Below are 13614 nucleotides of genomic sequence, written 5' to 3'. Positions count from 1 at the left end.
TAATAAGACATTTGTCGAATCTCTCGATAAAAACGAAACGGATTCAAATTTAATATATTTTATTAAGTAGATACGTCTATAATAATGTTTTAAAATTTTTTTTAAATATACGTGTAAAGTGCTATCTGAAGTCTTATTACGCTTAAGTTAATAATAATTGGGTGGATAATGGTGGGGGGGGGGGAGGTGGGTGTGCGTCTGTCAACCCAGCAAAAAAGTGATAGACACCATTGTCCATCACCGTGATCTTAACCATTGGGGTGCTCTAAGGAAATCAATAAATCATATTATTTGGTGACACCATAATAATTAACATATTGGGTAGATTTAAATATATATATATAATAGATATTTGGGAGGCTTAGATTTTCCATGATTATTATATTTAAACCTTGACAAACCCTCTCCTCCTCGCCATAAACAATAATATACGCATATATATTAAGTTTTCAACATTTTGATTTGACTTTGCTCCACTGTCCCCTTAAATCACTATCCGTCAGTGAAACATTATACGAGAGTCTGTCAATACACAATAATATGATTATCCGAGACGGCTAAACTCACCTTGTTGGTCTTGGGCTGCAAGAACGTCGCTATTCCGGCCCTGACGCGGTTCTTGACGCCCCTGATGGTACCCTTGGCGCTGCGTATCGTGTCCGAGGTGGCCACCGTCTTGCACCCCGCGAACGTGTCGTCCGACGGCGAGGCGGCGGCGGCCACAGCTGCTGCGTCCACTTCGTCGAACACGTTCTCGTTCATGTGAAAGCTGTAATACTGGTCCGTGTTGTCCATGTCAATGACGCGGTCGGTTGCGACCACCGCGGCCACGGACGTGTCGTTGTAGCACCGCTGTTGGACGTGCACAGCCTGCGGCGTCGAACGTTTCGGCAGCTCTTCGACGACCGTCGCGACAGTGGCCATGGCCACGACCCCGGCCGCCGTACAGGCCTGCAGCGCCGGCGCCAGCGGTTCGACGGCCACCGGATCGGACGTGACCGGCTCGACGGCATCGGCGTCGGCGGCCACGACCGCCCGTCCCGGCGCCAGATCGACGGCCATCACAGCCGTCTCGGGATCCGCCGTGCTGCTAGTCAGCGAATCGCAACTGCACGTCCCGTCGTCGCTCTCGTCCCGGCGGCTACCCGTGTCCAGGTCGCTGCCCGTGCCGCTGTCCAGCGGCGACCGGTGTCCCGACGACGAGCGCCTGTCCTCGTCGTCCTCGTCGTCGTCATCGTCCACGTCGGTGTAGTGCCGACGGAACATGAACGGGTCCACGCAAGTGATGTTTATCTTGACCGTACTGGACCGGCGGCCCACCGCGTGCTCACGGCGCGGCCCGTCGTCCCGTTCGGCGCGGTCACCGGCCCCGCCGCCACCACCACCGCCGCCTCCGTCGACCATCATCGGATCTATTCGGATTTTCACCACGTGACCGTTGGACTGCAGAATGGTCGCGCCGCCGCCACAGTTGCCTTCGACGCCGCCGTTTTTCAGACAGCCGCGGCGGGTCTTGGGTGGCAGCGGCGGCGGGATTTTCTTCTCTGCTACGGTTTCCAACATAGCTCCCGCGAAACCTGAAACACGCAAAATCCCGTCATTATGGTAAGCTTAATAATATTACAATATAATATAACAGACGTAGGTATAACGTTCGCGGTATCAGTGCGGTAGAAGGTATAACGGTGTTTAAAAACAAAGACGAGTCCAACTAGAATGCGCAATATTATATCAATATAGCAATTCCTGCACGTTATTCTATTATTATAATAATATAATATACTCATGTCACCTGCTGCAGGACTAATATTGTGTGATCGAAAAACGCATATTTTGAATATTGAAAATTATCAACGGACGTGTTGAAAAGTAACAAAACTGTAAAATATAATTTGTAGGTACCTATTGTAATATCACAGAATAATATCATTATATTTTTATTCTGCAGCGATGATAGTAATAATATGTTGAACGTTGTAAGACGTAAATTATTACAAGACTGCGGCCGGAGCGACTATAAGGCCCTCGCCTCTTCTGTTTTTACAAAGAATAAAGTATAAGTACTTATAATAATACGAGTGATGAATAAGTCATAACGGTCGTTTAGGTCTTAACGGTATATATTTGCGATTCGGTCGGTTCACGGGCGCAAAAGACAAAATGCTCGTTTATTTATAATGAAAAACATATCGTTACGACGCGGTGGCCGCGTCTTCTTAACGCCATTCGGTGAACTCTCATATTAAACGACTGCAATATTATTCATGTATGTGTCCACTGTAATATTATGACGACGACTTAAACATGATAATATTATTTCACTTAAGAGCTAGGGCGCTACTACACTCGCGTATATATTTATTTTCTGTGGCTACACCACCCGCGCGCGTTTGTTGTCTCCGTCTTACAAACGTATACGGCATGCCAAATTTTCGTTCACTATATAGTTTTAATAGTGTGATGTTATTTTTGATATTAGAGTGAATTGAACTATTGTCAGACTTTTTTTTAAGTAAGCACATTATCCGTGTTCAAGCGTCGTCTTTTATTCGATATTTTTGTTGTCAAGCGAAATATGAGCGTTTTCAATTTGTGATAGTTCATCACATACCCGTATGTCCGTATCTGTCTTGGAACTTAAAATGTCTAAAAAATTGCCGACGCTTACAACTGATAATAATTTTCATGGCCAAAAGTAGGATAGTTGGTCGATTCCCTATAATATTAAAACTACTAAAAGCACACAATTGAAGCTAGGGAACGAACATCTTCTAAATGCCGTACGCGTGTAAGACGAAGACAACAATTATTAATGCATGAGCGTCTTCATAAACATATTATTTTCCTAAACGCCACCACCACTAAGGCTATATTGTTACAGTTTTCCTCGAAATCGTTAGTGGTTTATTATTCTTTCGTTTTTCCCTCTTGCAATTGAATTACGGTGGTGTGCGCTACTTAAACGTTTGGCAGTTCTGGCTCACCGTTTGGGAAAGTCACAATTTATGCATATACAAAAATGCATGATGACAGATTTTTATCATATTTTTTGGTAAACAACGTACCTATGTATTAGAAACGACCTCAACCAAAAATTCGGAGAAATACGCATATTTCATGTGATAGGATAGGTATATTGCCGAGCTTAAAGTTCAATGAAAAAAAAAAATACAATAATATATAATATAATAGTACACGCGTTGAAAACGATTAAAAAAAAATGCATAATGTGTACGGAGAACTACAAAATCTATATCAACCTATATTGAAACAGGATACGTTTAAATATGATAGTTTTATTCCGGTGAAAAAAAATGTATAACACAAACATATTGTAATATTATGAATGTACCAAGTACCAGGTACCTACCTACGTATATGTTGACAGAATATAGTGCACCGAGTCTGTCTATTGAGACCAACAGATAAAACGATACATAATCAATACATATAGAATCAATGCATAGATTTATAGTTTTATTATACAAAATAAAGATCTAAAATAAGTAATTATTCTTTAAAAATTAAAAAGTGGTACAGATGAAAAAAATTAAAATACTGACATACATATTAAAGATATTGGTTAAAAATGATATGATGCGAGTGGATTTGAAATAGGTAATTATAGCTTATACTGTAATAGCGTAATATTATTCAATAAAATAACGTAGGTACCTATTAAACCATTTATCCTAATATTATTTTTACCTTCGAAGTACCAAGGACCTAAATTATGTTGGCCCTATTAATTGTAACACGAAAAATACACATTATTGTAAAATTAAAACGAAACATTTTCCCAAACTATAAATCTAAGTAGGTACGCTAATTAATTAGAATAGTGTACTATTTTTTTTTTTTTTAAATTAGGCTTGCATGTTTTATGAGTAGCGTATTTATACTTGTGTTATAGAATAAAAATTTAAAATAAAAAATGATTTTTCAATCCTTAGTAAATTTATTGTTTTTTTATCAGATATCATATTATTCAAAATCAGTTATTTTAAATAACCAAAAAGTTAATAAAACATATTCTTAGTAGATAAATATAACAGCAGGGTATCTAATTTAATAAAAAAAGAACAGTAAGGTTATCAAATATTTATATGACATTCTCATTAAAATCGATTTATTTAATGTAAAACTAAAACCCTAGTAGTTGTTATATAATACAAATTCTTTACAATTATTAATAAGTCGGTATAAGGTCATATTTTTTTTACTGTTTGGGCGTGCTCTTGGATATTTATAACATCAATACATTATGTTGTGTAAATGGAATTTTATGAATTTTGAACTCCATAAGTTATAGGTTATAAGTGTGTGTTTAAAGCAAAGCAATAAAGGAAATTATAGTTTTTGTTTTGTAAATTATAGTTATTAGCTACTATAAAATAATATAATATGTAATTCTTATTTATTTTTATCATAACACACACACGCGATACAATCTATATATAACAAAATATAAACCTAATTAATTAAATTATTATAATTATTACGGAAATTAAAACCTCTTATATATCATGTTGCATGTTAAAATTTACATTCGCTTATAAAATTATTATGTATCAAGAATTGTTAGTATGGTAACTTATTATTTTTAACACTCTTTAGTCGTTGCCAATAATAAAAACACGATGAAAAAAAAATCACTAAGTAACAACATTTTATTGAAAAATAATTAAGTCCGAACGAAAATAGAACAATTCGTTAACAGGATAATTCATATAAAAAGAACATCGGCTCTCAATAATATTATTATTATCTACTACACTTGGGTCGACCGAATGAGTACCTGTAATCATGATGTAATATATTATCATAATCATAATATGTTGAAAAAAACATACACAAGCCATTCTGCACTCGTGCGTTGATGGTTTCAATAAGTTATGTTCACATACTAATTTTTTTTATGTAATTAGAAAATAAACCATAATCCTGACTGAGGTAGTCTTATATATTATGGTGTATTATTAATTTTTAGATCATCGTTGAATTTAATTAATGTGTTTTAGACTTTATCACGTTAATACCTACGATAAAAATACCTAGGTAGATGTCATTTTTTTGTATTTATATAATATATTCATGGAATTTCATGTCAATCAAGATTTATACTTGATAATATTATAATTATTTATCTCTCGCTCTTTTCTCTTCTTCAACCGGGTGATTTCAAGATAACGTTTTTAAATGACGTTTAATTAAGGAAATTGATTTTTTTAAATTTGGTCTATTAATGACTTTTCTATTGGTTATATTTGTATTATACGTATATAATATTATTACTAATAAATAAACATGTTATAATTGGAAGTCGCTCATTAGTAAAGTGAAAATATAACCACGAAGTACAAATTACCCATTGATAATATTTTATAACTCGCGATATCTACAAAATTTCTTAGGAGTATCTAGACAATATTATTTAATACATTTCGTTCACACAACAAAACCGATCAAACTGCGATTGATTTACTAAAATACAATATTGTTTATTTATTATATATTCCATTTTTGTTACTTAAAAATTATAAGATGGAAAATATGCAACTATATAATAAATTATCTGTAAATACATATTATAATATTATTAGCGCTACTACACATACAAAACTACTTTCAACATAATATAGGTAGATTTAAAAGCGACACAATTTTTATTATTTTTGCATTAATCGACCATAATATTATAAGAAATATATTTATAAAATTATTTACGAAATCAACTTGCAGGGCATGTTAACAAATTACAGATTATAGTACCTAATATTAAAAAAAACTCATCATTTATGACGTTAATTTAGAAGACACTTCCTAGAAATAAAAACATAATTTATGTCAACGACTTCATTACACCGGTCACTGTTTTACACGTAATAAAAAAATTATATTATATTTTGAATGTAATTTACTGTTGAACATGGAACGAAGTCTTGGATTTCAAATAGGTGCATGTGCATGATTACTTTCTTTAGCCACTATGGTAAATCATCTGACTTAAAAATTATGAATTATCCGATCTTGGCCATACGTTTACATTTCAATTATTAATCTTAATTAATTTTGAAGTGTCTGTAATTCCGTATAATATTACGCTCGTGATTTTTATTCGCATAACAGCGTGTGACAAATAATATAATATCCAGTTAAACGGACGTTGAATATATTATTTTACAACTTATCTGAATCTTTCGTCATTGATTTAACAATATTATAAAAAATATATAGGTATATATATACATACATATATATTCCTGGAAATGTGCAATTACTACAACAGTAATGGAATGAAACCGGTTTAATATTTCATTGATCAGCTATAGTTAGTACATAGTTAGAGGAATATGCTATATGGTCGAGATAGGATCTAGGTTATCATTCAGTATTTCTGTCTTATATAACAGTACCTCCTGCATAAAATGTTTTTTTTCTGCTAATAAATATAGACACACTACCACATACGTACGTAAAATATGTTAAAAAAAATATTTTCAAGGATTTCTGTAATATGTAAACGCTGGACGAAAGTATAGATTGACTTTTGACATAATTTTTGGTATATTATCGGCGAAATCGTGAATATATCATGTAAAATGTCTATAATAATATTATATTAATATTGTTATTTATGTCTTAGAACAATTCTTTGGGAAAAAATTAATTTTATCATAATTTTTTTACGTACACCTACTGTAAATAATTTTATATCACTATGGCTTATAAACGAATTCGATATTATCAGATAGAAGGTTTCTACGAAAATAATGACATTATGCTGATTGAGAGTTTCATTATAGTTTATTATATTTTACCGGTATAAATTTGCACAGATTTTCGATCCTTGAATTTATTTTAAAATTATACTCATGTTATTGTCATATAAACGTTAAAATAATAAAGTGATCGTGTATAATCACATAAGCGTAAAATATTTTTAATAAAATATTCGGTTCAGTGGTCGTACAGAAATGTAGGTACAATCGGTTATGGAAGTCAGGGTTCTGGAGACTAAAAATGTTACTTAATCGAGTAAATTTATCCTTCAGACTAGAAACTACGAAAAAAAAAACAAACGAATCAATTTTTTAAAATAATAATAATATCTGTGCGAACCATGACTTGTTCGTAGTGCCGTAGAACAATGGGTTTTCTTCATTGTTCGGCGGACCATACGCGTGTGTCTGGTGTGTGTCTGGTGTGTGGAGAAGAATAGATCGGCGGCGAGACGGTGCGGTGGAGCGTCGTCGGTCGTTCGCGATCGGTCAGAGAAAATCGAGAAACAAAACATGGCGAATTCTAATCGGACGTCATATTATATTATTATATTAAATATAATATTATTATTATTATTATTATTGTTATTACGATTTCGGTCAGTTATGTTGTCCACGCACCGGTGGCCGCAAGAGAGCAGTATTCAATACGCTAACGACGAGAAAAATATTATCAATACGAAAGGCTGTTTAATAACAATAATAATATATGCGTAAAAATGGCATTGTCTCTAGAAAGCGTGTCTTGGCCGTGGGACACGATGATTTGGTCCGGCGATGTTTGACTACGAAAAGAATTGCCTTTTTTGACATCCATTCAATCCCGAGCAGACGCTGAGCGACGTCCAACCTCCACACTGTGATGTATGATGATTGATGTTCGTTTGATAGGACAAATGACCAGGCAGATCTTGTCGAGATTAAACTACAATAATAATATAATAAAATACACGTAAACGTTTGTTATTTTCGGATGGCACATACACAGCGACTGTTTGAATCCTATGCAGTGTAAAATACTGACGACTTTAAAAACGAAGGTTTTTTTATTTTTTTAAATATAATGTCGTTCCGTACAATAGATAAATATTGTGTAAATAGTACAGCAAAAAACACCAGCATATACATTGAACGAGTTTAGTTAAGGGATGTAAGACATCACGTCAAACGTATTTTTTTTACTGTTTTAAACAGTCTTAATAATATTTAAACTGAATACCTAAATATATCAATACGAAAATATACATTTTATTATACTAGCCGTACGTCGCTCGTGCAAAAGATTTATTTTTTATATCTGTGAAAAAATATGCATATAGGTATGGCATATTTTTACTAATTTTGTTATAATATAAGGTAGGTGATATACTAAGATAATAATATGTAACTAATGGCAACCGTTTAAATAAACAAAAAAAAGTTTTAATTTTTATCGTAAATCTCAAAATCCCTGAGTTGGCGCTTTTCCTGGTTGTCTACTACCTGGTCCAATTGGGAACCATCCAGAGACCAACCCAAACACACAAAAAATTTCATCAAAATCGGTCAAGCTGTTTAGCAGGAATTCACGTAAAAAAGAATTACGATGAATATTGATTATTACTATTTTATAATATTATGACTATACAATATTATGTTTAACTAAGAAATCGAAATAAAGAAATATGGATAACTATAATGTTATATTATAAAGTGGAATTTTATATTAATTATACTCGTACATTTATTATTATTCATGCGTGGTTGCAAATTATGATTTATCATATGAAACAAAAAATATTAATCCAATACCAATGAGATTCTATTGAAATTCCAAAACTAAATAATAAGTATTACAAACGGTTTGATATCGAATACAACAATTTCAGTATCATAATATAATTTTTTTTTTATATTTAGCTATAGGCGCACGTTGATGTATTAGCATACTAAATATGCTTTCTTTTGAAGAAGAAATCCTCCGTTTCTTTATAATCGTTTTTAAAATATATTCAAATTTTAAATTGATCAGGTATATATATGTTCTTTGTTTCATGTTATACCTACGTATTTTATTGAATAATTTATGTGATTAAAAATTCTTAACTTGGAGTTATAACCTAGAGGTAATGATAAAATTCAAATAAAAGTTATAGTAACAATATTATGGCCACGGTCATAATATTACCCATAGTACCTATATAGGTTTGATTTATTTACGCCAAAGTCAAATAATGACGAGAAGATGAATAAATATAATATATTATAGACAACACGTATGTGGAAGTAAATTGAAGTTTTGCACCGCAGAGAATATAGTGCAAAATAGGCTAACATATTATTATTTATTATACAGTGTGGCGGTGTAATTATTAGTGATTGGTAATGAGCTGCGCGCACGGAAAACAGTCGAAAAGGAAAAGTAGTAATTTTGACGTAATACGAATTTGTGTTATTTAAAATTGCTCGATCGACAGCTGTGTCGTGTCTATGACTGGAAAACGATATTCGAACGAGTCATTTTGGAAAGGATTTTGTACGTTTTACCATACAGTCTCACGCGTGTATAATATTATGGTGAGTATGGACCGTAATATGTGGCACCCGACGACGGATAATTATTTCATGACTGTGCAGGACGTGTGTGTGTCGTGTGCAGTGTTTGGTTTGATAGGTAAAAGTCATATTTATTTCGCATTGCACATAATATTTTGATCCGGCGCGGGGTTCAGAATCGGCAGATAGGTGCCTATATAATAGTATGTCTGTACACGATAAACGTGGACAACTTATTGGAGCGTGTAAATACTGGTGGCCATTGTGTATTATGGTATATATGGATAAAAAATGTGCAGCAGAATAAAAAAAATTGAATTTGCCACACCATTACTACTATTATTATTATTATTATTACTATCAGCATTACTAGCTATTATTATTATCATTATTATTCACGAATCATGGATCCGCATGATACACGCATATTGCTATCATCGGCTGCAACTGGCGATTATATTTCGAAATGGTACGGTAGTTTGCAGAGTGGTGTGACACACCGAGCCGTGCGCGTTCTAAAAACGCGTCTGTGACACTGTTTTATCATTATTAATGAAAACGATATTATAAAACAAATATGAAAAATAATATGATAACGACGAGAAAAATATTAAAGTGGGATTGATGCAGCACAGCATCGACCGCGGCGCAATAATTATCATATTATTATATCGCTCAAGTGCGCTTGTTTATATACAACTTTTGGCAATGTTGGCGGTAGGTAGCTGACAAATAGGCGAGGGCGTTCGTTTCGATATTTTACCAGGTAATCTATAATACAGATAGATCTATCTACCTATATACCATAGTCCGAGCAAAATCATATTATTACAGCGCTCGTGAGAACGAAAATGCCATTGTTACCGCGTTATAATAATATCATTACTATTATTATTACGTTTTCCTATGTCACAACACGAATCTCTCGAAATACATATCAAACCTATAATATGAGGCCAATTCGAAAACGAATTCGATTTCTTTCGTAAGTCGTATCGTATTCTACCATACATGCATACCTATATACCTATATAATATATATATATGATATATATGTTGTATATATCATAATATTATTCTCGGTGGATATTGTTTCAATACATACAGTATATCTACCTATACGTGCGTCTACAAAATCAACCCGAATGTCCTGAGGCGTGTTTTTAAAAATTGTTTTTTTTTTTATTCTGGACGATTCCTACCCGTTCACCGTTAGTTCCCATCGCGTGCTAACGCGCCAACAACATATAATCCGATTCCAACTATAATTATTATATTATACCTGAGCTGGTTACACACGTTCTCTCGGATACGTATCATATGCCTCTACCACTGCAGTTTGTATAACTATATAATATATATTATTACGTTAACGTTATTTAAGACCACATATTTCGAGAACTCTGCGTGTATACGTACATTTAATATTATTATAATAACGTCATGAGGAATCAAAATATTCGTCACTAACCTTATATTATACCTACTAGTAGGAGATTATTTTTCAGATTTGAAAACCATAATATTATAGTACCTCTTATATAATATGTTAATTGTTGGCCGTCGTATATTTCTCGTAAGTTATAACCACCCGTCAATAATATTTATGAATCTATGTAAACAACAAAATTGTTTGACAGCTAGTTTGGATTCCATTTTTTACCCTCTTCGGAAAATACAAACTACCTCACAGGTAGGCAACAGACATCAGCTAAGACGAGGGTGTCCGCAATCCGAAGAGTTTGTGTACGCGACGGGGTTGTTGAATGACGTATAATTACGGAGAAACATTAATTACGGACTTCAAAAGGGATGAAAGGGGACGAACCTCGTACACAATGCCGGGGGTTGTATATTGTATCGTTGTCTTCATTGTTATTGTTGTTGCAGACGTTTTTTTTTCTTCGAGAAAATCTAACGGGAGAATTTTCAAAGGAAAGAAATCAAGACAAAACTTATCACAGCACACACCGCGGTTATTTGCCTTGCCTGCTTGTTGTGCCCGACAACTACAACTGTTTGTTGTTAACGTTTTGAAAGGGAAAAAAATACACCATTTACCTTTTTTTATTTTTGCCGAAGTCTGCAGATATCCAATAGACGTGTGTTTGATGATATTGAAACAGGTGTGTGAAGAGATTTGCGTGGGTATCGGACGAAAAAAAAATAATAAAAAATAACGGCCACAAACAAAAAACAAACGCTTATGCCTGCGAAATCAAAATCGAAAAACCGTTTGCCGACGAAACAACCACGAAACGGAGTTACCAAATATCTAGACGAGTGGACGCGCGCGACGCGATCTTCCAAGAACAAGACTGTCGGTACAGGACGGTAACCACTAACCAGTCCGACGTGGATGGACGAGATCGCGCAAACCAGTTTGTACACGCCCCACCAGACCGGCGGAAACACGCGGCAGACGGGAATAACGTGAGGTACCTAGGTAGTAACAACAGGTAGGCAGCCAGGTATCTTGGGCTACTTTTTTTTTTCCCGCACTGCCGCTGCAGCCGCCGCGGTCCTTCAACGATAGAATCACTTATAATAATACGTCTTATCATATTATTATTATTATTATTATTATATTGTGCCCACCCGTTCGGTATTCGTGTTTGATGATGATGATGATGATGATGATAATAATAACACGTAATTGTTAAGGACAAGTCGGCCGGCGTTATACTATTATGGGATCTCTGACATTCCGGCGCCAAAATACCGAAACCAAAAGCCGAGAGAAACACGAAGGACGATCGATTTTTCCGAAGTGGAAAAAAAAAAAAATAATAATGACAAACGCTATAGTTTATGTGGTACTTTTATAATTATATAATATTCTATTTTTATATGTTGTTTGCTTTCGATGACATACATCTGCAATATTTTAAACTACGACAGACAAACCGTATAGGGAAATTCGAAGAAGAAAATTGAACTATAATTATTCTTATATTATTATTATTATTATTATTATTAATTATTATTGTTGCAACGCTTCGGTGTTTTCGTCGTCTGCACGTTTCCTGGTCAAAATCCAAACTTTCATTGGTTCCGGTTTTCCTTTCATCGGCACCAGGCCCCTGTATGTGAACTCGAACTGCGGGTCCCAGTTGTTGCTCTGATTCAGGACACTGCAGGAAACAAAAGGCACAATAATAATTATTATACAACATATACGAGTTTAGATCTTTACGTTAATTGGATGTATGTACCTATATAATACTACATAGAAGGTACACACTAGGCACATCGTTATCATTGTTTATTATCTGAGTTTTTCAAAAGTTTTTACCCCGAAGAAAATTACGAGTTTTTGTTTGTTTGTTTTTTTTTTATTCATTTTTAAAATGGAACAAAAAAAAACTATTGTCATGAGACGACGTCCTTTTTGTTACTCGAACTTACCACCACGCTGGACACGTTTCGTGCACGTCTTGTATTGATCGCGCCGCAACTGTTCATACATCGATCACATCGACCTATACCTATACCAGCCGGTACTCTATTCTTTATTTATTTTATATAAATAAAGAATTTTCTAAAAACCAACGGTCTGAATAAGGTAAAAGTTTACCTGTATAGTATACGAATTTTCGTATTGTTTATCGCTTTATTTAACGCTTATATAGCTTAACGAAGCCGAAAAATTGATTATCGTCGTATATACCTATAATATCGTTGCATAGTGTCGGTTGATACGAAAACAAAACAATAGCTCGAGGCATATATGGAAATAAGCGAAATAATAATATTACAGTGAAACTACCTTTATTATTTTTTCCTGCTTATTATTTTTATCTTTCATTCATATAATAATATGCACTCAAAGTCTTCACTGTTGTCATCCGTGAGTCACGAGAGATTTAAGTATTTCCGTTCAAAGCTTTCTCTTCGATTTTTCAACTTCGAAATAACAAAACCAATTTAATCTGTGGACCGACGCACTTTAATTACCTACGCTAAAGTCATAAACAATTATGAAAAGAAATACTCAATTTTTATGTTCGCCAAGACGTATTATAATGCCGAGAAAAACGCAGTTTAACTGGACGATGATGCCGGCCAATGTATACTATACAGCAATATATGGGTAATTTAGTTATTATAGTTTATTACTTATATTACCTAGTACTCATTTTTCTACCTATGTAGATATTTCATTTTAGAAACTGGTTCGATTAAAATATGGTTCAATGATTAATTTCTTGTATAGACAAAAGTATAGGCATACATTTAACAACACAACAATCTTCAAACTTTATAACAATTTCACTGGGTGGGTATTTTTTTTCTT

General features: G+C 34.0%; 2 protein-coding genes across 2 annotated transcripts in view; both read right to left on the bottom strand.

Annotated features, from left to right (window-relative positions):
• Positions 1–11512, bottom strand: part of LOC132951464 (glutaredoxin domain-containing cysteine-rich protein CG12206-like) — a 36930-nt gene extending 25418 nt beyond the window's left edge. The window contains exons 1-2 of the mRNA XM_061023288.1: positions 11379–11512; positions 568–1577 (exon numbers count right to left, since the gene is read on the bottom strand). Of these exons, the coding sequence (XP_060879271.1) occupies positions 568–1563 (996 nt within the window). The 5' untranslated portion in view covers positions 1564–1577; positions 11379–11512. The remainder of the gene's footprint in view (positions 1–567; positions 1578–11378) is intronic.
• LOC132951463 (guanylate cyclase soluble subunit beta-1) overlaps positions 11435–13614 on the bottom strand; it is a 38744-nt gene continuing 36564 nt past the window's right edge. Inside the window, exon 14 of the mRNA XM_061023287.1 lies at positions 11435–12451. Coding sequence (XP_060879270.1) covers positions 12301–12451 — 151 coding nt within the window. The 3' untranslated portion in view covers positions 11435–12300. The remainder of the gene's footprint in view (positions 12452–13614) is intronic.

Source organism: Metopolophium dirhodum, chromosome 8 (assembly GCF_019925205.1).
Source record: "Metopolophium dirhodum isolate CAU chromosome 8, ASM1992520v1, whole genome shotgun sequence".
Classification (NCBI taxonomy): domain Eukaryota; kingdom Metazoa; phylum Arthropoda; class Insecta; order Hemiptera; family Aphididae; genus Metopolophium; species Metopolophium dirhodum.
Note: the sequence above shows the minus strand (reverse complement) of the source record. Positions and strands in the feature narration are given on the sequence as shown.